This window comes from Lepisosteus oculatus, chromosome 26 (genome assembly GCF_040954835.1).
Source record: "Lepisosteus oculatus isolate fLepOcu1 chromosome 26, fLepOcu1.hap2, whole genome shotgun sequence".
NCBI lineage: Eukaryota > Metazoa > Chordata > Actinopteri > Semionotiformes > Lepisosteidae > Lepisosteus > Lepisosteus oculatus.
This window is the reverse complement of record NC_090721.1, coordinates 10,786,758-10,814,286: the sequence shown is the minus strand read 5'-3', so window position 1 is coordinate 10,814,286 and position 27,529 is coordinate 10,786,758. Positions and strand designations below refer to the sequence as shown.

Genomic DNA, 27,529 nt, shown 5'->3' with positions numbered 1-27,529 from the left:
TGATCTAAAATGCAGAAGCATAAACATAATGGACGTTTGACTTTAAAAATCAGTCCATAGTACTTTTAAAAAAATAGGAATTGTTTGAAATCACAGGAAGTCCTACATGCCTGTAGCTGGGTGACCGCAAGTTACAGACCCGTGGACATGTGTCTGATTTTCTGTTCTATTCAAATGAAATGAGAACTACAGCAATCTGTAATAAAAGAGACAACATTGACTCGTTGTGATATGTTTTCATTGGCCTGGCGATGCTTTTACCGCCGTCCACACGGTGACAACCACGTCTCGCACAGCTCGGCCCTTGCAGACCCCCGGGATACCGGAGAGTCTTTGTGAGCCATCAGCGTGCCGAGAGTGGGCTGCCATCGCGCTAGCCCTCGCCTCACAGCTCGTCCCATCCTCCTCGCCCAATCGCGAACGTGCAGTCGCCACAACCGGGCCAATGACGGCTGAGAGCTTCCCCGGATATCTCCCCGCATCTCTGCGCGATCTGCAGCGCTTGGGCCGTGTTCCCACTCGGCCCACGACCCAACCCGCCGCACCGCTTCCTGCTTCCGCAGCCAATCAGCGAGAAGGCGACTTCCCAAACCAGCCAATCAGAGCCCGACTCCACCCCACCAGCCAATCAAACGGCGGAGAAGCGGGGACGGCGACACGCCCCTCCGCCGGCTGGCTCGGCCCCGTGTTATTAATATTTAAAGAGTACAGACGCTTGAATTATGAAAATTACCTGCGTGGCCAATGGGAGTTGGGGGGTTCCCGGTGCAGTCCGTGGTTTCCTTGATTCAATATTCATGACTGATAGCGAGCTTTATTATTGCTGTCTTCTGTCTGTGGTTTGCTCCTGAAATCGGATGGATGCTAAGCAAAACTGAGGAGCAGTACATTCGCGGCACATAATTTCAGATTCACACGCGTGTGCTTTTTTGTCAGCATGTCGTCTTTACTAAAACCCTTCACAGTGTCAGAAGGACCCTGCAGCTTGAGAAGGGGGTGCCCGCAGCTGTCCCCCCCGGCTCTCACCCCGAGTCCAGCCCGGGACTGGTGTGCTGGGACTGGGGCAGGGGCGGCTGCCGGCCCCGCCCGGGTGTGTGGTCTCTGTCCGGGGGGCAGGAGGGCGCTGTCGGCCGCCGCTGTCGGAGGGAGAAAGGTGACCCACCCGGGGAAAGCGATTCTAGCAGGTAACCCCGTGTCCACGCCGCCTACCCACTCGGACGATTTTTCAGATTCTTCTGTTTTTTGTTATAACCCATCTGGCGAATCTCGTTGTTGATGAATCTTCTTTTGACCTTTTTTAAACGACGTTCAGAGATATTTTTAACAAATAACTGGGCTCTTGTTCTGGTATCTGGCGACTCGTATTGTATACATTTAGGTATCTTTACCTGCCACAGTAAGTTCATAGCGTGTTAAGGGACATTTGATTTCACTGTACATTTTTAAAGACAGTTATTTTCATTCATTTTGCGTCAGCTGTCACGCATCCTTTTGTTTTAGTGGCAGTATTATAGCCAAACCGGACTCGAACCTCTTGTGTCGCTCCCGCCCCTCCTCACGCACAGCGCCCTCTGCCGGCGGCCCCCGTCAGAGGCTTCAGCCTGAGGGCCCAGGGGCGGCTAGAGATGACGTCACCCGCGAGGACAGGATGCAGAACCAACCTAACCAGAGCTAGCAGACCCTGCGACTCTGAGTTAGTGAACGGAGGGTGTATCTTTCTCTCCAGCCTGCCTCGCTCGGCTCAGGCGGAGGCTGGTCTCAGGGCCTGCAGGTGATGCCCGGGCACCATGGCCCACGCGCCTCTCTGTGTGTCTGTTCCCAGGTGGCATCGCGGGCGGCATCGAGATCGTCATCACCTTCCCCACGGAGTACGTCAAGACTCAGCTGCAGCTGGACGAGAGGGCCAACCCCCCGCGCTACCGGGGCATCGGTGAGGGGGAGGGGGGCACGGCAGGGTCCGAGAGTGGAGTAACCAGTACCCGGGGGAGCCCTTCGCAGGACGAATCCCAGGGGATCTGGGCTCTGGGCAGCATGTTCCAGACACCCACAACCCTTTGTGTAAAGTAAGCTCTCCTGTCTTCAGTCCTGCACACCTGCGACCTGTCGGCGCAGGACGGCAGGGTACCCCAGGTGAATAATAATAATTCCTTACGCTTATATAGCGCTTTTCTGGACACTCCGCTCAAAGCGCGTTACAGGTAATGAAAGGTGGCTGTGCAGGACTGGTGCACTGGGAGCCTGAACTGGTGTCTCTGTGTACTGCTCTGAGCTTCTCTATCAGCTGCAGCCTGGCTGTAGACCAGGGCCCCCTGCTGGTTGCCTGCTTAGAAAAACAAATCTTTGTCCAGCTCTGGTGCTGGCGATTCCTGACAGCCAACCAGGAATTGATGAGGGATCTTTGATTCCTCCTATAGGGGGAGCTGTGTGGCGGGATGTTCCCTGGTTGGGTCCCTGACAAAGGTCCTAGCAGGATATGTGCTGGAAGGTGTTAGGAGTGTGTTTGAAGGGGTGTGGGGTTTTTTTTTGGGGGTGCTGTCCCTGACACTGTGCCTGTGCTCCTGCAGGGGACTGTGTGAGGCTAACAGTGCAGGACCACGGGCTCAGAGGGCTGTACCGGGGGCTCAGCTCGCTGCTATACGGCTCCATCCCCAAGTCAGCTGTCCGGTAAGACACGCCAAGGGGCCAGGGGTCACGTCCCGCCACGCAGGCCTGCGGTGAAGATAATACTGCTGATATCATACAGGCCTGCTCTAGTGCTAATACTGCTGATATCATACAGGCCTGCTCTAGTGGTAATACTGCTGATATCATACAGGCCTGCTCTAATGATAGAACTGCTGATATTATACAGGACTGCAGTAATAATGCTGCTGATATCATACAGGCCTGCTCTAATGGTAATACTGCTGATATTATACAGGACTGCAGTAATAATGCTGCTGATATCATACAGGCCTGCTCTAATGGTAATACTGCTGATATTATACAGGACTGCAGTAATAATACTGCTGATATCATACAGGCCTGCTCTAATGGTAATACTGCTGATATTATACAGGACTGCAGTAATAATACTGCTGATATCATACAGGCCTGCTCTAATGGTAATACTGCTGATATTATACAGGACTGCAGTAATAATACTGCTGATATCATACAGGCCTGCTCTAATGATAGAACTGCTGATATTATACAGGAATGCAGTAATAATACTGCTGATATCATACAGGCCTGCTCTAATGGTAATACTGCTGATATTATACAGGACTGCAGTAATAATACTGCTGATATCATACAGGCCTGCTCTAATGATAGAACTGCTGATATTATACAGGACTGCAGTAATAATACTGCTGATATCATACAGGCCTGCTCTAATGGTAATACTGCTGATATTATACAGGACTGCAGTAACTACTCTGCTAATATTATACAGGAATGCGGTAATAATACTCCTGATATTATACGGGACTGCATTAATAATACTAATAATATTGTACAGACATGTGATAATACTAATGATATTATACCTGCCTGTGGTAATAATAATGATAGCATTAGATAGATAATCCTCACAATATTATACAGGGCTGCTACAATAATTATGTTATATATATCATAGCACCTTTCGTTGTAAAGGCCCAAAACTCTGAAGGAAGGGGAGAAAAAGGTTTAAAAGCAGGAGAGCTCCACAGGACCCGAGTCTAGGGAAGGGAGTTACGCGTGTGTGTGTGTGTGCGCCCCCTGCAGGTTCGGCACCTTCGAGCTGGTCAGTAACCCCATGCGCGATGCGGCGGGGCGGCTGGACAGCTCACGCAGCCTGCTGTGCGGGCTGGCGGCAGGGGTGGCCGAGGCCGTGCTGGTCGTGTGCCCCATGGAGACCATCAAGGTGAGTCCCGGGACAGGGGGCGCAGGGGGGACTGGGCGTGGGCACTGCTATCAGACTGCTGGTGTAGGAGGCCCTCGTGGGTGGCTCATAGCTAATTGGTCTGACGCTGATCAACGTCAGCTCTGGCCGTTCATCCTTGACACACACACATCCCTTCCGAAAAGAGGAGTCTCCTCTTTTCCCTGCTGCCCTCCTCCTGTCTGTGTTGCTCTGGGGCTCCTGCAGGAGGCCATCGGGGTGACCCAGCCAGCACCTCCCACACTGTCCGTGTGGGTCCGTGCTGTCCGGAGTCGGCCCCTGACTGCTCCATGCCCCGCAGGTGAAGTTCATCCACGACCAGTGCTCCTCCAGACCGCGCTACAGGGGGTTCTTCCACGGGATCCGGGAGATCATCCGGGACCAGGGTGAGTGTGGGGCACTTGAGTCGGGGTTCGGCACCCCTCTCTCCGCAGCGGAGGCGAGCTTGTCCCTGGACTTCCAGCTCGTGCAGTGGTTTGGATGTGGAAGAGTGTTTAGCAGAACCATGAACCTGAGCTGGTTTCCATTCTCCTGCCTGGACCTGACAGACTGGTGTCACAGTGTCTCTGAATTGACCAGTGCAGTGCGGGTACAGATTCAAAAAACTGAAAGGCTGTTTCAGTGTTGAGAACTGATAATTATGCATCTCTGAGCCTAAAACGGCCTAATTGAGACATTTGTCCACCCACTGCCATGCTTGAGAGTCACTGTGCAGCACGTTGTCTGGTTAATGACTCGATTATTAACACATTGATTCAACAATATATTAAGAACTGATCAGATCATTCCTGAGGTCTGTTGGCAGCCACTGACCTTGGTGGTTGACCTGGTCGTTATGGCAATAAAGTGTTAAACTGATCCTAGGAGTGCTGTCTTACTGGCTGGTTCACCATCGCGACGGGTGGTTTGGACACTAATCCCAGCTGTTTACATAATTTCTTGCATTAGGTATCATATAGCTAATAGTATCTTTTTCGCATACCCCAGCTTGCTCTCCATGAGACACAGACAGGGAGAGAAGCTTGGGGTCAGAGGGCAGGGTCAGCCATTGTAAAGCATCGCTGGAACAGTTGGGGTGAAGGGCCTTGCTCAGGGGCCCAATGAAGTAGGATTCCTCTGCCGGCTGCGGGATTTGAACCGGCAACTTTTCAGTCACAGGCGCAGATCCTGAGCCACAGAGCCACCGCTCCGCCCCTCCCACCTGGAGCACAGTTTGCAGATCAATGTCAAACCAGGGCCCTGACTGCTTAGTCCCGAAAAATCCCACAGCACCATTTTTAGGAGTGGGGGTGGTCACCCCAGGGTTCCGATTACACATCACTGAGCAGGTACAGTCAGGGATCACTAGAGTCCCCCCCTTTATGCAGCCGGTGAAGCAGTTTTGTCGCCCTGCAGCTGATCTATAGTGGGGAATGAAGTGCATCCTCTGGTGTAAGGGAAGTGGTCTGAGGTCCTTTGAGATGAACAGCACTACACAGCTGCAGTGAAAATAATTGAACAAATTGATAGAGACTGAACAAGAGAGGGTTTGGCCGCCCGCAGCTGTTTGCAGCCTCGGTCCCAAGCCTGCGTTCTGCTGCAGGACTCCGGGGGACCTACCAGGGACTGACGGCCACGGTGCTCAAACAGGGGTCCAACCAGGCCATCCGCTTCTACGTCATGACCTCACTGCGCAACTGGTACAAAGGTAAGGGAGCAGCTGACCTCTCCTGCGGAGATCCAGTCCGGGAGGAAGCAGGAGCTCCAGCCTTTCCAGAGCCCGTCTGAGCCGAGCCGGACCTGAGACTGAACCGTTCATTCCTGTCTTTCTTAGGGTTACTGTGTCTTGTGTGGTGTCTGTTATTGTGGGGGGGGAGACTGGGACTTTGGGGGGGTGAGATCAGCCCGTCTGTCACGCCCCCATGCCCGACCCAGTAAACCGCAGGCGGGTCTGTCTCCTAGGCGATGACCCCTGCCGGGAGATGCACCCCCTGGTGACGGCGGTGTTTGGGGCCGCGGCGGGAGCGGCCAGCGTCTTGGGAAACACGCCCCTGGACGTGGTGAAGACGCGGATGCAGGTGTGTGAAGCCCCGGCGCCTCACTGGTGTCTTGGTCTTTGACCAAACTGGGTCCGTGTGCCCGAGGGCTCTGACTGGGTGCTGCTGTGTCGACAGGGCTTGGAGGCTCACCGCTACAGGAGCACAGTGGACTGCGCCTTCCAGATCCTTCGCAACGAGGGGCCGCAGGCGTGAGTATCTGCTCTGGAGCACACTACACTGGGGGAAAAGCAGCGTCCTTCGGATGAGACGAGATCCTGAATTTCTGTGGTCATTAATCCCAGGGCGTTTCTCAAAAAGAGAAGGGGTGTGACCCCATTGGCCTTTACCAATCATGGCCTCCTAATAATCCCCATCTCTGACCAGTACACTCCCCACTGAGAGCTGGTGTGTGGGGAGTGTACTGGTGGATCATCCAGGTGGGGCTGTACACTGGTGGTGGTGGAGGGGATCCCCATTACCTGTAAAGAGCTTTGAGTGGAGTGTCCAGAAAAGCGCTGCATAAGTACAAAGAATTAATATTATCATCTGCACCAACCTGGGGCTACTGTGTGCCAAGAGGGCACTAGAATTATTTGCAAGATCACCACCGAGAGCCCAGCAGTACTCACTATCCCTGTGCTGCAGTTGGTTTTTCAGCAATTCAGCTATCAGCATAGCAAGAGGACGGGTGTGTGGTGAATCTGGCTTGAATGGTTTGAAATACAGTCACTGCCTCCGCCCAGCCACGCCCCCTGAGTCACTGTCGCCACCTGCAGGTTCTACAAGGGCACGGTGCCGCGTCTGGGCCGCGTCTGCCTCGACGTGGCCATCGTCTTCGTCATCTACGAGGAGGTGGTGAAGCTGCTGAACGGCGTCTGGAAGACGGACTGAGGAGCCCAGCCCGCCAGCGCCCCCTGCTGGACGCGGACAACATTGCCACCACCGTCATCGGCAGTTTCCTCCGAAAGCATCGCTTCAAAGTCTCTCACCGTCTCAGATTGAATTGGTTATGTTGCGTTGCAGTTCCAGGGCCTGACACCTGCTACAGGCTCCTGCCCCAGTGTTGGGTTTGAATAGCGGTGGATATACTGTGCTGGTGGAGACTGGAGGAAGTAGTCAGTTCATATTGGTAACCCAGTAGGGGGCGCTCTCCCGTTGGAAACAGGTAAAAAGCGCCGTTGTTGTGGTCTGTAGAAATCTGCTTTGACACTTGTAGAAGCCGTGCTCATTAAACGCTCCACTGTCTCAGACTGGGAGCTGCTGGGTGCAGAAATACTTTGACTGGTTTCTCTGGCTCCTGCACGTCTTGCCTTAAACACAGCTGTCCCGAGTCCATTTCTGTGCGTTTCAAGACTCTCTGCTGTTCCCCCCTGTTCTTGAGACGTTCGTTCAGGCCCGTCAGGAGTGGGGCTCCCCTACTGCAGACATGGGGGTGCAGGAGAGCTCTGAGCTGTGCCACCCTGTGCCCACTCCTACATCTCTGTGCCAAGGCCTTGTTGAGCTTGTTGAACCAGCCTGCTGTCAGACTGTGTCTGTTCTGCTAACACTGCGTTACAAATTCAAAATAAACTGAGCTGTTGTTTTAAATGTATTTCGTGTCACTGGTGAAAAATTGCTTATGCTGGAATTTGTCACCCACACTCGTTTTTTGACTGGGCACCAGTTTTCCTTACTCCATGGTTTGGCTGCCACAACATGTGTTTTTAATTAACCAAACACACTCACCAACATCACCGGCATATAAACAGCCTTCTTTAGCTGAAGTAGAGATGGGGTTAAATCCATCTGATCCGTTTAGTCCAGTGGCTCACACCGGCCCTCATGTCGCAATTGCAGTACACAGGCTTGTCCAGTAGGTGGCACTCCAATGACATCAGTGTGCACTTGAGATCAACCATTAATCAGCACAGGGACAGCAGCCAACCTCTGTGTGTGTTCACAGGAAAGTCAGTCTCACTGAAATGAGTCTGCGTTCATTAATTTCAAGGGCTCTGAGCAATAGGGTGCAGGGTCAGTGCCATTTCAGATCGTATTTTGCTTGTACTTGTTGGACTGGTTGGCTGGTTGGATAGACCCCCAACACTAGACATATTTGTATGCAGTCCTGATTGAAGTCTATGAAAGTATTGCACAGAGTATTCAAATACCCTGAGCCGTTTGCTACAGAAATATGCCATGTTTGTTTAGTCATTAAAAAATAAAATACCTCCAATCCCATTGTGTTCTGTGTTTGTGATTATTTAGTGTTACAGAATTAAACGTATTTTTTCTGCATTCACAGCATATTTTTTAACAGATGTGCGGACATTCAGGTCCAGAGTTACATAGCCCACTTGTCCTGGAAATGGCCCCGAGGCTCAGTGACAGTGAGGCAGTTAACCCCTCCTGCCTCTGAGCAAGAGACTCCCCTTTCCAACGAGGAGACCTTCAAGCCTGCCCTCTCCCCTTATTAACTCCACCTCTGATTAAAGCCAGCGTACCTTTCCTTGCCAAAAAGATATCAAAACCTTTTAAACATCTGTTCATTTAACTGTGATTTTTCCTCCTTCTATAATAATAATAATTATAATAATTGCTTACACTTATTTAGCGCTTTTCTGGACACTCCACTCAAAGCGCTTTTACCCTCCACCCCCACCAGTGTGCAGCCCCACCTGGATGATGCACCAGAACGCTCACCACACACCAGCTCTCAGTGGGGAGGAGAGCAGAGTGATGAAGCCAGTTCAGAGATGGGGATTATTAGGAGGCCATGATTGGTAAGGGCCAATGGAAAATTTGGCCAGGACACCGGGGTTACACCCCTACTCTTTTCGAGAAACACCCTGGGATTTTTAATGACCACAGAGAGTCAGGACCTCGGTTTTACGTCTCATCCGAAGGACGGCCTGTTTACAGTAAAGTATCCCCTAAAGTATCACTATACTGGGGCATTCGAACCCACATGGACCGCAGGGTGAGCGCCCCCTGCTGGCCCCACTAACACCTCTTCCAGCAGCAACCTTAGTTTTTCCCAGGAGGTCTCCCCTCCAGGTACTGACCAGGCTCACACCTGCTGAGCTCCAGTGGGCTGCCAGCTGTGAGTGGCAGAGTAATATAGCTGCTGGCCATATAAAGCAAGGAATCTCCATTCTTCTCGCTCAGAGGCCTCATCTGTAGCCACTGCTTTCAGGAGAGAACACCTACAAATGGAAGAACAGGGAGAAACTGTCACTGGCAATTCAATTGGCCAATTGGCGATAAGGGATCAATCTCCAAGGACCTTGGTTCGAGAGTCAGCTGAGGGCCTTGTGAAATATCGGTCTAGAAATGGGTCCACATTCTGCAAAAAAAAGGCACCAGTCAGGCACCGCTGAGCGGATTCTATGCTGTAATATGAGGAGGAAAACATCAGTGAAGGCCCATCCCTAACCTGCGGTGTAGATGCTTGGATACTTCTGATAAAACTGAAGAGAAGGGTGTCCTGTGTAGCTCATGCAAAAAAAAACCTTTATTGCAATATCAACATTGTGCAGTCCTAGCGGGTTCCACTGTGGACTTGTGTTTATAGAAATCTTTAGTTTGCATCACATCAGAACTAAGTGTAGAGCTTCATAGCACCGTCACAGCGACGTCAGGAAGCCTCCTTCTTCACAGGAGCGTCTCTGGCCATCTTCCATGCCCTCGCTGGCTACCGGGCTGAGCTCCAGCCTGTTTGGCACCGTTCCCCGACCGAGGTGTCTCCTGCTCCGTCTTTCCATCCTGTTTAAAACCCTCCTGTCACTGCGGACCGAGTGCTGAAGGCCAAACGATCTGCCCCCATCAATCAAGTGCCACAAAACTCTCTAGAACACACAAAGTGTACAGTTACAGGAAAAAAGAGCAAGCAAACAAAACAAGCCTTTGAAATGGAGTAGTGACCCCCTGAACAGTCACAGAGGGGCGCCTGCGAGTTGGATCTCTGCTCCGTCTGGGCTCCTGTCCTTGGCTGGAGGGAGCGTCAGCGCCCTCTGCTGGTGGGGCCGAGTCGGGCTCTTCTGTCCCAGAGCTGGATACGCGCAGAGAGTGATGAGGAGGCTGGTCACTCTGACCGAGTGTCCGTGTCTGCGGCAGCCGGTACTCACAGTTCCCAGGGAGTGCGGGAGGGTGGCCAGGACGAGTGAGGGGTGTCACTGGGCAGGTTGTCCAGTTTGGGGGGGGGGGGGGGTTGTTTGCTGTGTGAGGATGGAGTTGTCGCCCCAGCGCTGGCAGTGGTGCAGACAGAGTGTGTGGTTTTGGGGGGCAGCAGGGTGTCCTGGGCCTCACTCGAACCTGCGCAGGTGGTTATAGAGCGACTGCACGTAGGTGAACACACACATGGGGTCTGGCTTGCGGCCCATCACCAGCATGTCCTCCACCTCGATCAGCCGGTCACAGGCGGCTCTCTCTCTGCAGAGACACGGGACAGCGGAGTCAGGAGAGACTGACTGACACAGTGACCAGCTAACACACTGACTGACTGACTCAGTGACACACAACCAACATTCTGACTGACACACTGACTGACTGAGTGACACACAACCAACATTCTGACTGACACACTGACTGACTCAGTGACACACAACCAACATTCTGACTGACACACTGACTGACTCAGTGACACACAACCAACATTCTGACTGACACACAGACTGAGTGACACACAACCAACATTCTGACTGACACACTGACTGACTCAGTGACACACAACCAACATTCTGACTGACACGCTGACACACTGACTGACTGAAACATGACTGACTCACTGACGCATAACTGATATTCTAACTGACAGACTGCTACACTGACCAACTCACTGACATGCTGACACACTGACCTGCCCACCAACACACTGACTGACTCAGTGACACACAACCAACATTCTGACTGACACACTGACCAACTCGCTGACACATGGCTGACTCGCTGACACACTGACCGGCTCACTGTTTGACCACCCCATTAACTACTGTATATAATAGCCACCAACTGACTGATACCCTGGATGGGTGGTTACACATTCTAAAGGCCAGATCTGGAAAGAATTTCTTCCAAAATAAAAGAGGATCAGCGAACCAAAAGTATTGCATCACCCTGGGATGATCTGCAATGACAGATGACGATGTTGAGTCTTGGAAGAAAGACACATTATTGTAAAGAGCCTACACGCATTTCTGTAAACGTGTGCTGTTTTCTCCAGCGCCTGTGGGTCCCCTGTTAATTGAGGAGTCCTGCTGCATAGTTTGCTCATGACCTCAGCTGGCTGGCCGTGCTGGGCAGTGATGTGATGACCAGGTGGGGTCTCCAGATGGGGTCTCCAGAGGCAGGGAAGACATCTGTCACGGTTGTCATCCCTTCTCTAGAGGGTGCTCTCTGACCTTTTATTATTAGTTTCATGCTTTTAAAGTCGAATTCCTTTTTTATTTAAATTCTATTAGACATTTAAAGAATCAAAAGGCAAGACCTTAAATGGAAATCTGTAAAAAGTATCATTTTTAGTTTTTACCACTGTGAATTCCTCTGGCTGTGAAGTGTCTATTTCTGTATCTATTTCAATATTCTTTCTCCTTTTTTTGTATTTTTGGTGTTTATAAAACATAACATCACTTTATTAACCCTATACAAATTCTTTGCATTAGGAATTCATCTTTTCACATACCCCAGCTTGCTCTCCATGAAACACACAGACGGGGAGAGAGAAGCTGGGGGTCAGAGCGCAGGGTCAGCCATTTATATGGCACCCCTGGAGCAGCTGGGATGAAGGGCCTTGCTCAGGGGCCCAACAGAGTAGGATTCCTCTGCCGGCCTCAAGATTTGAACCAGCAACCTTCCAGCCACAGGCACAGATCCTTAGCCACAGAGATACCACCCCACCCAATAAAAACTTATTTAAAAAAAAACCCTTTTATTATGAGTTTCATGATTACGTGCACCCGTCTCCTGTTTAACCCATCACTATATAAGTTTTGTGCCTCCTAAGCTCTGGGCTCAGCACCAGCGGGTCCAGGAGAGACCACGGCCTCCTGACAGTCTAGGTCCGGGGCTCAGAACTCGGACTTCCCTGTTTCGGTTCCGACCCGGTTCCTGTTTTTAACTGTCTGTCTTGGATTGATCTCCCAGCTACCTGGACTTTGACCTGCGCCCTGTTTTTCCCTTTCGGACTCCTACTGGACTGGTTCGCCTGCGCTCCCCCTCGCACCTGGATCACCGTTGGCACCGCCCCCTGTCTGTCCTCCCATCAGTTCCTCTCACTGTTTTCCCTGTAGCTCTTCTCCAGTCTCACCCGGATTATACCGTCGGCGGAGGGTCCTAAACAGTTGTAGTACGCCCCCTACTGGTCGACCAACACCACCACAGCAGCAGCCCAGATTTCCTAAGTGGTCTCCCATCCCAGCTCTGTCCAGGCCCAGCCAGCTGAGCTCCTGCAACCTCACGGGGTCAGGCTACAGGCTGCTGTCCAGGCGTGTTTGGATTTCAGAGCTTGGTGTGAAACTTTATCAACCGAAGGACCCATCTGGGTATTGCCGAGGTACGGAGCGATTGGAAAAGATTTCTGAGACGGCAGTCGTCCCTCAGTGGCTCTGTGTCACTGAGAGCTCTCTTGCGGAGCCTGGGCTGCACACTCACTCCGCCTTGCTGAAGGCCAGCTCGAAGTTCTGCTTGCGGTTGGCAGGGCTCAGGGCGTTGTAGTCGAACTCCTCGGGGAAGAAGGAGTGCACCAGCGCACAGAAGGCCATGCCGTCACTCCAGCTGGACGAGAAGTTCTGGATATCGATGTTCTGGGTGGGAGAGGAGAGCACGCATAAGAAAAAGGACTTTGCACCTTCTACGTGCCAGAAAGATTCCCTGGGGTGGGAACTGAAAGCGAAGGACTTGTGCGCTTTTACAGTGTGACACAAGGAGCTACTCACTTTCAAGAACAAGAAAACACCACACTGATCACAAGGCCATGCAGTGGAACTGACCCTCACTCACCTGGTAGCCAATGGTTTTGGAGCGACACCACTCCAGCAGGATCTGTTTGATACTGCTGGCGCTAGAGACCCCGAAACTCTGCGAGCGTTTCAGCTTTGGCTTTGAGTCCCCAACTTTGGGTCTGAAAGTAGAGACACTGGTGAATATAGTGCACATCGACTATAGTAATGTACTACAGTAACTCACACACTGAACACCACACAGCACTGCAGCAGCACACACAGAACACCACACAGTTCTACAGTCACACACACTGAACACCACACAGCACTGCAGCAACACACACTGAACACCACACAGCTCTACAGTCACACACACTGAACAGCACACAGCTCTACAGTCACACACACTGAACACCACACAGCTCTACAGTCACACACACTGAACACCACACAGCACTACAGTCACACACACTGAACACCACACAGCTCTACAGTCACACATACTGAACACCACACAGCTCTACAGTCACACACACTGAACACCACACAGCTCTACAGTCACACACACTGAACACCACACAGCACTACAGTCACACACACTGAACACCACACAGCTCTACAGTCACACATACTGAACACCACACAGCTCTACAGTCACACACACTGAACACCACACAGCACTGCAGTCACACACACTGAACAGCACACAGCTCTACAGTCACACATACTGAACACCACACAGCTCTACAGTCACACACACTGAACACCACACAGCACTGCAGCCACACACTTCAAGCCGCAGAATGAGCGGAGAGGAGACAGGGATGCCTTGTGCTTAGTGTGTTTCGGACACAGCGGGATACCTGCTGGGGTCGGAGTCCAGCCTCTCAAACGGAGCGCGGCAAGTCTGAGCGCCCATCGTGCGCGGCAGCGTCTGTGACCTCACCAGCTCCCGGCGCCGGTCCCCCACCCTGGGCAGCGGGGAGGATTCTGGGAAGCCATCCACACTCCTGCCAAACAGACACCGTGATCTTTTTCTATAACGCTGTCTGTCGGACACATCTCCAGACCATGGGCTCTCTTGTTACTTCGGGGAAATACTTTAAGGCTCAGGTGAGTCTGACTCCGGCAAGAGAGCATTTCCACATGTTTAGACTCGGGTGTAGAACAGAATGTCTAGATATTAAAGACATTTCCCAATCGATAGAACTAATCCCACACAAAGCACTCCAGTGTGTTTTCAAAATCCTTTGATTTCCACGGAGAATGTCATGCCTATCTGAACAATGCTGGAAGGACCAACAGCGAGCAGCACTAGAAGTGATATGTCACTCATTACTGATCCGGGGTGCACTGGGGGTCTCACCTGTCAGAGCTGGGAGCGTTGCTGACCGCTGGCGATTGCTTGGCTGTCAGGGGGACGGGTTTGTCTGAAGAGGGGAAGACAGTGTGAGAGGAAGCCAGCAGGCGGTATCGCTGAGACGAACAGCGCCGCAACACTGAGGCTAATCGCGAATGGATGTAGGAGCACACTTAAAGTCTGGGCTCTGCTTCACCGAGGACCACAGAGGAGAGCAGGCACAGCTGCTGCTCTGCGTCGTTCGGAAATCACCCCGAGACCAAGCTCTCCTCCCTGGGACACAGGGCTGTGGGCTGCAGGAAGCAGGGAAGTCTGGACAGTGTTTTGAGTTGTGGTGATGATGGCTGTATTGAAGGCTGGACGGTGTGGACAGTGGGTGGACAGGGGCAGTATGAACAGTGGCATTGTGGACAACGTGGGCAGTGGCAGTGTGGAGGGTGAGGACAATGGCAGTGTGGAAAGTGTGCACAGGGTGGACGGTGGCAGTGTGGACAATGTGGACAGCAGCAGCCTGGATAGCGGCTGGACGGTGGCAGTGTGGACAGCAGCAGTGTGGGTGTACAGTGGCAGTCTGGACAGGGTGGACAGTGGTACAGTGGATGTTGAGGACAGTGGCAGTGTGGTAAGGGTGGACACCATGGGCAGAGGTAGAGTGGACAGTGTGGACAATGGTAGAGTGGACAGTGTGGACAGTGGCAGTGGAAAATTGTAGAGTGGACAGTGGCAGCGTGGACAGTGGCTGGACGGTGGCAGTGTGGACAGGTTGGACAGTAGTAGAGTGGACAGCAGCTGGACGGTGGCAGTGTCAGACAGCAGGGGCTCTGGGGAGAGGGGTACCTGAGGCACGTGGGGAGCCCATTGTCCTCAGTGGGCTGGGGCTCCACGTCTTCACTGGACAGGAGACGCCTGGCGAGAGACAGCACAGGGAGAGAGAGGTGAGGGCTAGGTGAGGGGTGTGTTTCTACCACTGAAACAGAACCAGCAGGAACATTAGGTTTTACTTTAACCAACCTGATCCAACAATTGGATCATTAAAAACACAGGCTTGGGCAAGACGTGAAGCTTTTTGCGAGGCACAGGTGAAGAATGGGCTGATCGTTCACCCCACTCACCTGACTGCTGAGCAGATTCAGCCACAGGTACGGACTGGCTGCTGCTGGATGCCGATTGGCTGACAGGTTCAGGCTGTGGGCCAGCAGGAGGCGGAGCTCTCTCTCTGACCGGGGTGGTGGGTGACTCTAAAGTTTTGGTCACTGTGGCAACAGAGGAATCTGCTGTTTTGGTTGTCGCGGTGATAGGGAGGTGTGGCATGCGCAAGGCCACAGGGGCAGTGTGCTCTTGCGCTGCGTAGCTAGGGGCGGGCTCAGGGGGTGACTTCACTTCCTGCGGCACAGAGGGGCTGTCTGTTGGGAGAGAAGAGAATGAGAGCCAAAGATTAACTTCACAGCTAGATGCACACTAAACGCCAGGACCGGGCACAGGATTTTCTCCATGTGAAGAAGGCTCAACATTTCCTGAGGCTACTCAAGCGATGGGGGATGCCAGTACTTGTGTTGGTGAACTTCTACCACTGCACCATCGAGAGCGTCCTCACCAAGGGGATCACCGTGTGGTACGGCAACACCTCTTCTCGAGAGAGAAAGGCACTGCAGAGAATGGTGAATGTGGCCCAGAAGATCATCGGCCGTGGTCTCACCAAGATTAAACAGCTCTATGAGGACCGCTGCCGTGGTAGAATTCTGGCCATCACAGAGGACAGTCACCACCCCGGGCATGAGCTCTTCACCCCACTGCCCTCAGGCAAGAGATACAAGAGCACACGGACACTGAATTCTTCAATACCTTCTATCCACAAGTCGTGCGATTGGCGAACACATTTGGCCATGCCCCTCGGACCACACCTACACCATCAGCCTCATGTTTTCTTATTTATTGCACATCTGCTGTCACTGTTTACATCTGCATTGTTAACATTCAGACTGTATACCTGTTTGCTTGTATATTGTCTTGATGCACTGTCAACACTTTGTGTTTTTACACTTTTTTTAACAATCGGGAGACTTTCTCTAAGTAAGAATTCCATTGTACCAGTACATGTACCGGTTACATACGGCAATCAAGCTCAAGGTCACGGTCCTGTGTTGTTACCTGGGCCAGACTGGTGCCCATTCTCCACCACGTTGCTGCCAATGGCTGCAGCTGCGTCCACATCAATGAGCTCCTCTCGGTCGATGCTCTGCAGCAAAACAGAAAGGGGTGAGATGGCAGGTCAGTTTCACGCCCTGTTCAGCCATACCCGAGGAGAGATAGAGTGAACTCTGCTGCAGCCGAAGACCCTATAGGACCACAGAATTAATGACACAGGGTAACAGTAATTTAATTATGAATTACACGTTAGTAAATAACTCATATATATATTAAGGATGCATGTTCGAGAGAAAAACACGACATTCTGTGAGGCCGTTTGTGTGCTGCCTGTCTTGATCTGCCCCTTCCTGATGACACACTGAAGCACAGAGGGCTTCAACTTCCTGTTGTGTTTCTGCTGATGCCTAGAACCCAGTGTTGGACTCCCAGCTCTGCAGAGTCCACTAGTGTCCAGCCTAGGCGCTGGCCTGCAGAACGGCTCAGTACACTGACACCAGTCCACTAGTGTCCAGTCTAGGTGCTGGTTTGCAAAGGGGCTCAGAACGCTGACACCAGTCCACTAGGGTCCAGTCTAGGCGCTGGTCTACGGAGCTGCGAGCTGAGGTCCACTGGGCTGTTTCCTTTCTCACTGAGAGAAAGCTTCTCGGATCACGTGAACATGGCCTCTGTCCCCCGTCCTTCCTCCTGTTGGTGACTATGAGACGCAAAACCACCTTCGCCGTAATAAAATCCCCTCCCTGCCACAGTGAGGACTGCTGCTCCATGCTCTGCGCTGTGCACAGGTCTGGCTCCCCGGTGCCATTTCTTGAAAACACCTCTGCGACTCTCAGTGGTGAGAGTATCCCTTCCCTCCAGAGGTGGGTTGTTATTGTTAATGGGCTCTGTCTCCGTGGCAACCTCACAGCACCTGTTCCTCTTCGACAGCATGATTAAAGGTGGGGTTAGATGAGAATTTTGGCTCTCCTGCCATTTGAAAATCACTCACCCCTGCCTGTGATGGGGGGATTCTGCAGGACGCAGGAAGCGTGTGGCAGACAGAAAGTGCCGGGAGTTTGGCTGGCAGCCTGCGAACGGTTTAATATGCGGAACAGGTTTGTTTTGGTTCTGTTTATGATCTGATATGTCAGTACGGCCCCTCTGGCTGGCTTCCCTTGGGAGTCATCTGTTCCAGTGCTGAAAATGGTGCCATGCTTCCCACAAATCCACTGTGAATGATGCCCCACAATGCTCAAAACAAGCCGGAGGGCCAGGACAAGGACAGAGCAGCACTCAGCTCAAGAATGCAAAGAAACAACTCTGTGGTGGCCTCCGATTCTACAGATCTGATCAGAACTCCACTGGAGGCGAGAGGGAGGGCTGGAAAGAGGGCTTTTTTTGTGGCTGTGTTTATACAGCACACACACGTGTGAAAGGCAGATGTATCCCTGATCCCGCTGTATAATCAGCTCTTGGCCCGCGGGGGACTGGAGCCAGGTGACATCACTGGCTGAGGAATGTGGGGGGAGATGTGTACGAAACAGCTGGCTCTCGGGCTGCGAGACCAGATTGATTACACGATAAAAGGCTCGACAGGTCCTGCCAAGGCCCAGCTGTCTCCTTCTGCTTCTCCTCTGTACATGCAATCGCTTGACAGCACACATGAGTGACAAGTCGAGAAGAGGCTACCGCACTCTGCGCAGAGCTGGAGAAAAAGCATTTGGCTTTTTGTCTTAGAAACGTTTTGTGACGCATTCATGCAGACTCTCATAGCAAGATGTTGAAACACCATGTCTGCAGACTTCTGGAAAACTAATTTTTCCAAGATTGTCTTTTCATTGTACTTTGTTTATTATTATTAGTTACAACTTTTTTGTGTGTAGTACAATGTCTGTGCTTTGATTGCAATAAAAGCTGGGCGATAAACGCTGTTTGAAGGACTTGGCTCTCTTCATTGCACTGCCCTGTGTGCAGAACAAAGGCAGCTTTCAGCTGCCCCTAAGCTGAATGTTCCCAGATATTTTCCAACAGAATCTTTTCTTTTTTATCAGGAGGGTAAATCAATACCTGTCTCGGTCACAGCCTCTGTCCCTCTGTCAGAAAAACTCCCATCAAACCCAACATGCTCTCCTTTGCTCCAGGCTTGAAAAGAATAAAGTAACTTCAGGCTCCAGACGGTGTCTTCAGATTAGCAACAGGGGACAAGAAACAAGAAATTCTGTCCTTGCTCTGCAAAAACACAGCGCAACCAGGCCTGCTTCACATCCAGAGTTGACCGTGCTAAGACTCTGCAACCATGGCTTCAGCCTGAGAGAGATCACCAGACCCCCAGGGACTGACAGCATCACACCTGTGTTTCTCCCAGTGCTGTTCAGTCCAGCAGGGAGCCTCAGGGGTGCCCGGGAGACGGACAGAGGCAGCTCACTCTCAGCGCTGGAAACATGTTCAGAAATCCACCAGTTTTTAGGAGTGCAGGAGGGCGGATCTTCAGAGTTTGCCCTCAGATATTCTGCAGAAATGCTGGAAGGAGGCAGGCAACAGATCATCTTGCCTGTGCACATGATTGCTTCACATGTCTTCAAAAAGATTAGTTTACAAACTGATTTAAATCCTCTTTAAAAGAGAAGGGCTTAGTTCTGTTTTTCTGCAGTGATCTGATACAGATACTTCTGCAATCTCTAGAATGGGAGCTTCCTCAAATGCTCCAAACTGTAAGGAAGTCAGGAGAGTACAGAGCCTGATCTGAGGCCTAGTGCAACCCAGGAGCAGACAGCCAGGATAGTGAAGTTAGTTACATGAAGCCATGGAAGGTGCAAATCCTGGGTCTGTGCTGCCAGACCCCAGCTCACAGTGAGAATCTGACCTGACAGCACTGAACTCACTGGAGCTTGGCTCTGCTGACATCTGGAAAAAATAGCCCTGCAAAAAGAGCATTGCAATAATAATCCCCTCTTAATCACAGGGCAACAGTCTTTCAGAACTGTTGTCCTTCATCGGGGCATTTAAACCTCACTCATCAAGCACAGTACATAGCTTTAAAACATCTTGGAAGGCACTTTCTCAGGATAATTAGCAGCTGGCTGTGTTTTATTAGCAGTTTATCTCCCATGTGGAACCTTTAAATAGACACAAAGTAAAACTCATCTTATCTTAGATTTCAAAGTGGCAGGGCTCCTGAATGCCAAGCGCAGTGCCAAGTGGAAAAATGGACAGAAAGACTTCTTATTGGTCAAACCTCTCGAGGCAACAGCCACAAGGTTGTGTGAAAATATGTTTGTGGGCACAAATGTGACCTAATGAGGGAGCGAGGGCTTTATTTTCTCATCTGAAAAAGAAACAGGTCCTACTGACCTGCAGGATTCCGGGACACCAAGGGAATGGGATCGGGATGGACAGAAGTACTCGGACAGGGTGCCTGGCCGGCCACATGCAGCTTTCCTGCCGCTTGAATATAAATAACTCTGACCGAAGGCAGGATTCATATTTTCCAGGCTCTCTAATCTCCACTGGCTCTCGGGCACAGAGCCACGGCGACTCTGCTGTTGCTTGATTCTCACAGATGAGCCCCAGGAAGGCTGTGGTTCGAGAGCACACTCCCACAAACACCGAGAGGCCTCACAGAAGGAGTCGGAAGATGTCAAGCTTTATCACCAGCGTATTCCTTGTATTTCCTGTTTTTAGTGCCTTGGGATCTCAGAGACTGCTCTTGCACACTATAGTATTTGTTTCTACAGATACGATATTGCGTTTATTGTATGTGCCTGAAAACACCCAGGGTATAGTATTTGTTTATTATCTACAGATATGATATGGCATTTATTGTGTGTGCCTGAAAACACCCAGGTTCCCACCCACACCCTACATGCAGGGAGTGCAGTGCGTGCTCGGTGGTCTGCACACTTGCACTGTCCTGCTGGGGGGGCCGAAATCACGCTGGGAATTCTACAAGAGTCTGCCAGGAGCTCACGGCTGCACCCTGGAAGAGTCGCCATGGTTCCTACCATCAGATGAGCAGTGCTCTCGTCACACCCGAATTCCCGCTGACCCCTGCAGCACTTCCTGTCTGCCAGCGCCCCCTGCTGGCCGCGATGGCACTGCCAGGGCGGCGCTGGGCACAAAGCAATGGAGGCCGATTCCAGTGATCACACATGCAGCCAGTGCACCACCTCGCAGGAGGGGTTCCAGGCTCCACAGGGAGCTGGACCAGGACAGACTTGGGGTGAAAAGTCCCCCACCCCACCCTCTGCAGGGTCTCTCCAGCCTGTAACTTTACCCTGCAAGGAGAATAAAGAGGAACCACCTGCTCAGGGATGGGGAGAAGAGTCTTCAAAGGGTCCCGGAGGCCTTCAATTTAACAGCTGAGAGGCTCCGCTGGAAGAGGCGCCTTTGAAATGTTTTCCGCTGGGGGAGCAAAGCAAACAGCAGACAGCTCTGATCTTCCTGCTGCACGGCATTTAAATCACAGGCTTCGGGTAATTAGTGGGGAGACGCCTGGTGGAGCCGGTGTTCCTGGACGGATCATCCAGCACTGGGGCTCCCCCCTACAGCGCACACGCGTCTCCGCACAGACGCCCCGGTCTCTGCCCCTCGCCCCAGCAGCCCCTCCGGCTGGGCTCGAGGTGCAGAGGAGCACCAACAGGCCCCTCACTGCTGCCTGCTGGCTCTCTCCCGTTGGGCACAGCTGACCAAAGAAAGCAATCTCCCTGACGCCCAGAAGAGTGAGGTCTCCACAGCCCGAAAACGACAGCACCTGCCCAGCCAGCCCCCCCCTACACAACCCTGCAGCCGGACCGCACTGAGCAAACCCTGGCTTTCAAAATGGCAGTCGTGAGATCGGATAACTGTAAGACCTGAATCTGCAGAGATACGGTCTTATCCGCTGGGGCTTTTTCGGCGTCTGCTGTCGGAGCTCATCACTTGCTCCCGCCTTTTAATTTCGGCTCAAGATCTCTAATTACGTTTCCCAGCCAAACGTGCAGGAAGCATGCCGTGTCTTCCAGCCCTGGGGAGTGGGCCCTTGCTCTGCGCTCTGCTTTGTAAACAGGCATGCAGCACTGCGAAAGGGCACACCAGCTGGCCAGGGGGAACAGCTGAAAGGAGCCAGCTGCAGGTGACATTTGCATGGCTCTAACCTTTGGCTGAATCTCTCCTGGAATTTGTTTTAAATGAATAAATCATTGCAGTGGTGGTGGTGGCGGGGATTATACGGGGCTCTGTCTCCTAGATCCACAGCTAACAGATCTAAGGCCGAGAGCCTCAGAGTCTGCTGAAAGATGGCTCCAGTTCTAAACGAGCTGAACTGAGCAAAGCTCTTTCCCGAACCCCCCCCCCCCCCCACGACCTCCCTGTGACCCCTTTTCTGTAGCAGCGCAGGAGAACAATGGATAGAAAGAGGGATGAAGTCACTCCCAAAGAGGACTTTATTAACCCAATACCATGGCAACGCGCACGTTATTGCATTGTCTGGTACTCATTAACCAGGGCTGGGGCCATAGCTGGCAGGGGGCTCTGAGCCCACCAGCTCAGCTCCCAGGAATCCAGGAATCCAGGCCAGACGGCACTGCAGTGACCACAGAGCGCCCGGCCAGTGACCAGCGTCCAGTTCAGAAACCTGCTGGAGGTGATCCGTGAGGCCACCAAAGTCACCAGGAGCTGAAGACGTTGAAGACGATTCCTGCTGGACTGTTCTCTGTCGCTGTCCTGTGCGTTATGCGCGAACTCCAGCACTTGAGCAGAGTGCACACTGAAAGCCATCTGGCAGGAGAGCAGATTTCAGAAATAACGACTATCTGATAATAAAACGCAGCTGCCAAAAGCCCCGCTGAGCTGTTTTTCCATTTTAATTTGACAAACTGAAAAACAAAACCAAATATAGCCCTCGACACCGGACCAGGGAAATTCCTCAGCTCTGTACGTAACGCAACTGTCAAAACTGCACGCGGTTTAACAGATCTGCACGGTTAAAGAGGGGATAATGACTCTTGCGCTCCTTTGCAGTGTACTGGACTCCAATAATAATAATAATAATAATAATAATAATAATAATTGCTTACACTTATATAGCGCTTTTCTGGACACTCCACTCAAAGCGCTTTACAGGTAATGGGGACTCCCCTCCACCACCACCAATGTGCAGCATCCACCTGGAGTAACTCTCCTGTTCGATATTTTTAAGACCTAGGGGCTTGAGATGAGACAACACTGACGGGCACTGGTGTACGGAGCAGAACAGAGCCTTCAAGACGAATCACAAGACACATGCCCTGCTGCCCGCCCCCGTTCCAGAAGCGGGCTTGTCGTCTGACAGGGGACAGGGGGGTGCCAGGCACACTTGTCAGCTGAGGCTTTTACAGAGACCTGCAGGGGTCTGTACAGCCAGCCTGCACTGCCCAGACTGGGTGAGAACAGAGCACGAGAGAAGAGCTTGACTGAGAGACACCAGCAAGAAGCTTCCTGCTGTCCTACACACCGGCGATCCTGCTGCAGAGTCAAGCTTAGTTTTGAAATGTCTCGGCACATGAGTGCCCACAGAGTGGCCTGCATTCAGAATCTCCACTGTAAACCCATGTTCCCAGTGGGCGGGAGCGGTGGCTCTGTGGCTCAGGATCTGTGTCCGTGACTGGAAGGTTGCCGGCTCAAATCCCGCAGCCGGCAGAGGAATCCTACTCCGCTGGGCCCCTGAGCAAGGCCCTTCACCCCAGCTGCTCCAGGGGTGCTGTACAATGTCTGACCCTGCGCTCTGACCCCCAGCTTCTCTCCCTGTCTGTGTGTCTCATGGAGAGCAAGCTGGGGTCTGTGAAATGATGAATTCCTATTGCAAGAAATTGTATAGGGCCAATAAAGCAACATTATCATTATTATCAGTGCCAGCATCAGAGACTGCTACAATCCATCCTCAGTCTAACGGTGCTCCACACCTCCTGGACTCTAGGGCAGCTCTGCGAACAGACAGATAGACCCTGTGCGTGTCTATGAGCCACAGGCAATGCCAGGGGTGGCAAAGGGCAACGGGCACTTTCCCTATATTTCATAGCCCTATATTTGCCCTGCTTCTCTCTGCTTTGTAAAGCACCTGCAAGCTTTGCTTCAGACAGGCTTCACAGCGTTTTGCCCGAGGGAGTTTCACGAGCCAGCAGCTATGCACAATGGCTCTTTGTTCACGGATCAGTGATAGATAGCAGGGAGGTGGAAGTCAGAACCAGCGACTTCTCCTCATTGTTGTGCTCACGAAGACGCGGCGCAATCCATCTGTGACGATCCTTCACACCCCCTGTTCAATCATTTCCAGTTACTCCCCTCAGAACGCACATACCCACTCCCCAGCTCCGAAACCGTCAGATTTAAGTTCTCATTCATACCTGTAGCCACATCACTATTTAACACCTGACCTTCTGTGCAAATATGTCTGTATATTAGTGTTCCTGTCGGGGTTTTTTTCTTCTGTCCGTCTGGACACCAACACTGCTGCTGAAACACAGCTGCCCCCCGCAGATAATAAAGTCTCTCTCTCTCACACCAGTCTCACAGCTGCCTCATCCTGTTTCTGAAGGGGGTGTGAGGGGACTGATTGGAGCAGAAGCCTCTGATATCAGAAATCCGATGTCTTTCTGCACTGAAATAGCACAGTCAACAGTCAACCACCCCTGTGTTCCCACAGGCTTTGGAGAACAATGCCCCAGAAAATTTAACTCTTACCTTGATTTTCCTGAACTCTGCTCTTTTACTGTGGTATTTTAATAATAGCAGGCACAAGTTAGCCTGTTGGTATGGGTGCCCTGGGTTCAAATCCCACCCACTGCCTCATTTCAGGCTAAACCCACAGTGCTGGCAGGAAGTCTAGTCTAGTGAACCGCAGTAACTTTCCTGAGCCTGTGGTACAGCATGTGGCACAATGATGAGCAGGACAGAACTGATCTAGATCCAAAAAACACCGAAGGCCTTGGAGACTTTTCGCTCGAGGTCTTTGAGACTCCCAGCACATTCTGAAGGTAATTCTCCTCCTCAGCCTTGCGGCACCCTTTCCTCCTATTTTCCTACAGTAACAGAAAGCAGCTGTCCGAGTGTCACACAAACTCCTCCTCGACTATTAATGATTCCCTGGCTGGCTGTTACTGCACACAGATCACTTCATTCTGAGTGAGGAAGAACCGCACACAGCCCTGCGCACCCAGTTCCTAGGGGGGAGACCAGACAGAGGGAAAAAGGACATTTATTCTGGTCCACTGGTAACTAAGCTAAGCAGAGTTTTACCATAGTAAATTGCAAGGAAGCACAGAGCACAGTGAAGCACCCTTCCATAAGCACATACAAGTCTGGGGATGTGTGAAAGCTCACTGTGCTTGTAAAAACTGCAGGAGGACCAGCCAGCCGAGCAACACAGAGGGGGAGGAGTCCACTGTTGCCCCCAGAGCCCACCGCGCACTGCCCTGCAACGGGGCAGGGCCCCAGCGGGGCCACACAAGAGATCAGGGCTGCTGCTGGCTCATGCAAAACCCACACTAGTCCGATGACGCGAGGATGTTTGTTTGTCCCACTGGTTTTGCATAATCAGAGGCGCTTCTGCAAAAACTAGAGTTTAGCGTTCCTGCTCCTCTCTCTGAGAAAAGTCTCGCGAAATGAAAAAGGAGGATTTTGGGTGAAATAGAAACAATCAACCGTCTTTCGGATGAGATGTTAAACTGAGGTCCTGACTCTCAGTGGTCATTACAGATCCCCGGGCATTTTTCCGATAAAAGTAGGGAGTTATCCCAGTGTCCGGCTCAAATTTCCCCTCTTGGCCTTTACCGTGGCCTCCAAACTGTCCCCATGTATGATTGGCTTGCACTCACCCTGCGATGGACTGGCGTCCCATCCAGGGTGTACCCTGCCTTGTGCCTGTTGCTTGCTGGGTAGGCGCCGGCTTCCCGCGACACCGTATGGTATAGAGCGGTTTGATAAATGACATCACAATGACATAAAACCAATCAAACTGACGGCAAAAAAATCCCTAATCACAACTGCAGAGGATCGCCTCTGTGGATTGTATCCCCGCCTGACCCTTGACCCCCGAACCCAGAGCCCTGATTTACTCACGCTGCTCTTGCTGGACACGGCCAGGGTGGCGCGGCTGGAGAACCGCCCCGGGCCGGGCGAGGCGGGGGCGGCGGCGGCGGCGGCCCCGCGGGGCTGGACGGTGCCCGTCAGCAGCTCGACCTGCCGCGTGAGCGCCTCCAGCTGGCCGCGGAGCTGGCGGTTCTCGCGCTGCAGCTCGGCCACCGCCCGGCCGAGCGGGCTGACCAGGCCCAGCGCCTCCTCCACCCGCCGCTCCACGCCCTGCTTGAACACGCTGATGTCCACGTGGATCTCCCGCACCGCGTCCTGCAGGGTGGTCTCGTAGCGGCCCAGCGCCTCGCACACGGCCTGCGCCTCGGCGCCGTCCAGCCCGGCCAGCTCGCTGCCGTCCATGCTCTCCTGGAGCTCAGCGCCTCCCACCGGCAGGCAGGAACACAGCCTCCCTCTGGCTGCCGGACACTGCTGAGAGTCCAGTGCTTGTCCAGAGCCCAGAGCCCACTGCTGGCCGAAGAGCCTGGGGACGGGGAGATAACACCGCTGGGTCGTCTAGGAAAAGTCCCTCTGAAGCCTCCGAGACTCCTTCATTTAATGCTGAACCAGTGTGTCCTCAGCTCTGTAGCGAACTGGCGGCGTCCGGGCTCTGTTGAAAAAATACAGCAGTGACTAAAATCTGCTCATCTGCTCTTCTGAAAAATCCTAGGGGGAAAAAAAAAAAGTATGTGGTGCAATGATTCTGGCTGGAAAAAAACTTCTGAGAAAAGGCTATAAAAAGTTGGCCTGAGACAGGCCGCCTGTCCGGTGCCTGGAGGTTGGCAGCAGGGCAGTCCTCGAACCCCGGGCGCACACGGACCTGCTCTGCGTCTGGCTGACAGCCTGTGCTCTGCGCGCCGCGCTCCGCTGCTCTGTGACGGCTGCTCCGCTGGCAGCCGGGTTTAAAGCACGAGTCACCCGTCCAGGTTAATCTGTTACTCCCCAGGCCTGGAGGAGGAGGGGGGGGGCACCACAGCCCTGTCAGCTGCTGGAATCTGTCCCTCTGTTTATGTTGTGGGTTTCTTTTCTCTCCTCCTCGCCTTCCAGCGTCCCGTCCTCCTCAATCTCTCTCTCTCTCCCTCTCTCTCTCTGAGGCTCTGCGATCCTCCCAGCCTCCACCAGACACTACCTGGCTGGCCGGCTGCCTCTCTCACACAGTGCGCTTGTACAGCGCGGGAGGGGAGCCAGCCCCTCTCTCTCCCCGCGGCGTGGCGGGGGGGTGGAGGAGGGGGTGTTGTTGGCGGAGCGGAGGGGCGGGCGGTGGAATCCTGTCCCAGCCTCCTCTCGCTCTGCGACTCAGGGGGGAGACGGGGGAGAGCAGCTGGGGGAGATCTGGAACGGGGGGGGGGTGGACAATGCAGAGGCATGTTGCTGCGAGAGAAGGGGGTGGGGGTGGGGGGCTGTGCAGGGCCGCTGTCAGACTTCTCTGCTTCCCGGTGTAACGAGATCCTGCCAAACCAAACATTCCTTATCAGGAGACGCGGGAGTGGGCCAGCAGAGGGAGGACAATACCAGACAGGACTCCAAGGAACACACAGGACCCTCGCCGCTGCCCCCCGCTGTCGGGGACTGGCTGGAGATTTGCACTGGTGCAGCAGGGGTACAGCACCGCCTCCTGCATGACGCCACTGCTGTGGTACAGGATGGGTTTTCTGTTATGGACACGTGATCGCTTTCACGGTAGGACACCTGGATTCTGAACGAGCTCTTGAGCAAGCACACAGTGACGGAGCGTTGCTGAACAGGCACCTCTATCTTTGCCAGCAGCCGTATCACCCTGCAGCTCACAGCTGGCAGCCCACTGAAGCTCAGCAGGTGTGAGCCTGGTCAGCACCTGGATGGGAGACTCCTGGGAAAGCTAAGGTTGCTGCTGGAAGAGGCGTTAGTGGGGCGCTCACCCTGTGGTCTGTGTGTGTCCTAATGCCCTAGTATACTGTAAAAAAGTGCCATCCTTCAGACTCTCAGTGGTCATTAAAAATCCCAGGGCGTTTCTCAAAAAGAGTAGGGGTGTTACCCTGGTGTCCTGGCCAAATTTCCCCCTGACCTTTACCAATCATGGCCAATCATGAACTGGTTTCATCACTCTGCTCTCCTCCCCACCTAGAGCTGGTGTGTGGGGAGAGTA

At 52.7% G+C, this 27,529-nt stretch overlaps 2 protein-coding genes across 2 annotated transcripts; one reads left to right on the top strand and one right to left on the bottom strand.

Moving 5' to 3' along the window:
* The first annotated feature begins 694 nt into the window (after positions 1-694).
* On the top strand, positions 695-7,512 carry slc25a1a (solute carrier family 25 member 1a). Its single transcript, XM_069184414.1, has 9 exons — positions 695-1,184; positions 1,823-1,930; positions 2,565-2,664; positions 3,751-3,889; positions 4,209-4,293; positions 5,490-5,594; positions 5,849-5,964; positions 6,061-6,134; positions 6,702-7,512. The coding sequence occupies exons 1-9, from the start codon at positions 938-940 to the stop codon at positions 6,814-6,816; spliced, it is 1,089 nt and encodes a 362-aa protein (XP_069040515.1). The 5' UTR covers positions 695-937; the 3' UTR covers positions 6,817-7,512.
* A 1,881-nt stretch (positions 7,513-9,393) lies between these two features.
* Positions 9,394-26,622, bottom strand: smtnl (smoothelin, like). The gene is made up of 9 exons (XM_069184410.1): positions 25,396-26,622; positions 16,348-16,435; positions 15,312-15,602; positions 15,037-15,105; positions 14,206-14,269; positions 13,703-13,849; positions 12,898-13,018; positions 12,550-12,701; positions 9,394-10,332 (listed from the first exon to the last, which is right to left on the bottom strand). Exons 1-9 carry the CDS (start codon positions 25,765-25,767, stop codon positions 10,206-10,208), a joined length of 1,431 nt encoding a protein of 476 aa, XP_069040511.1. The 5' UTR covers positions 25,768-26,622; the 3' UTR covers positions 9,394-10,205.
* Positions 26,623-27,529: the final 907 nt, after the last annotated feature.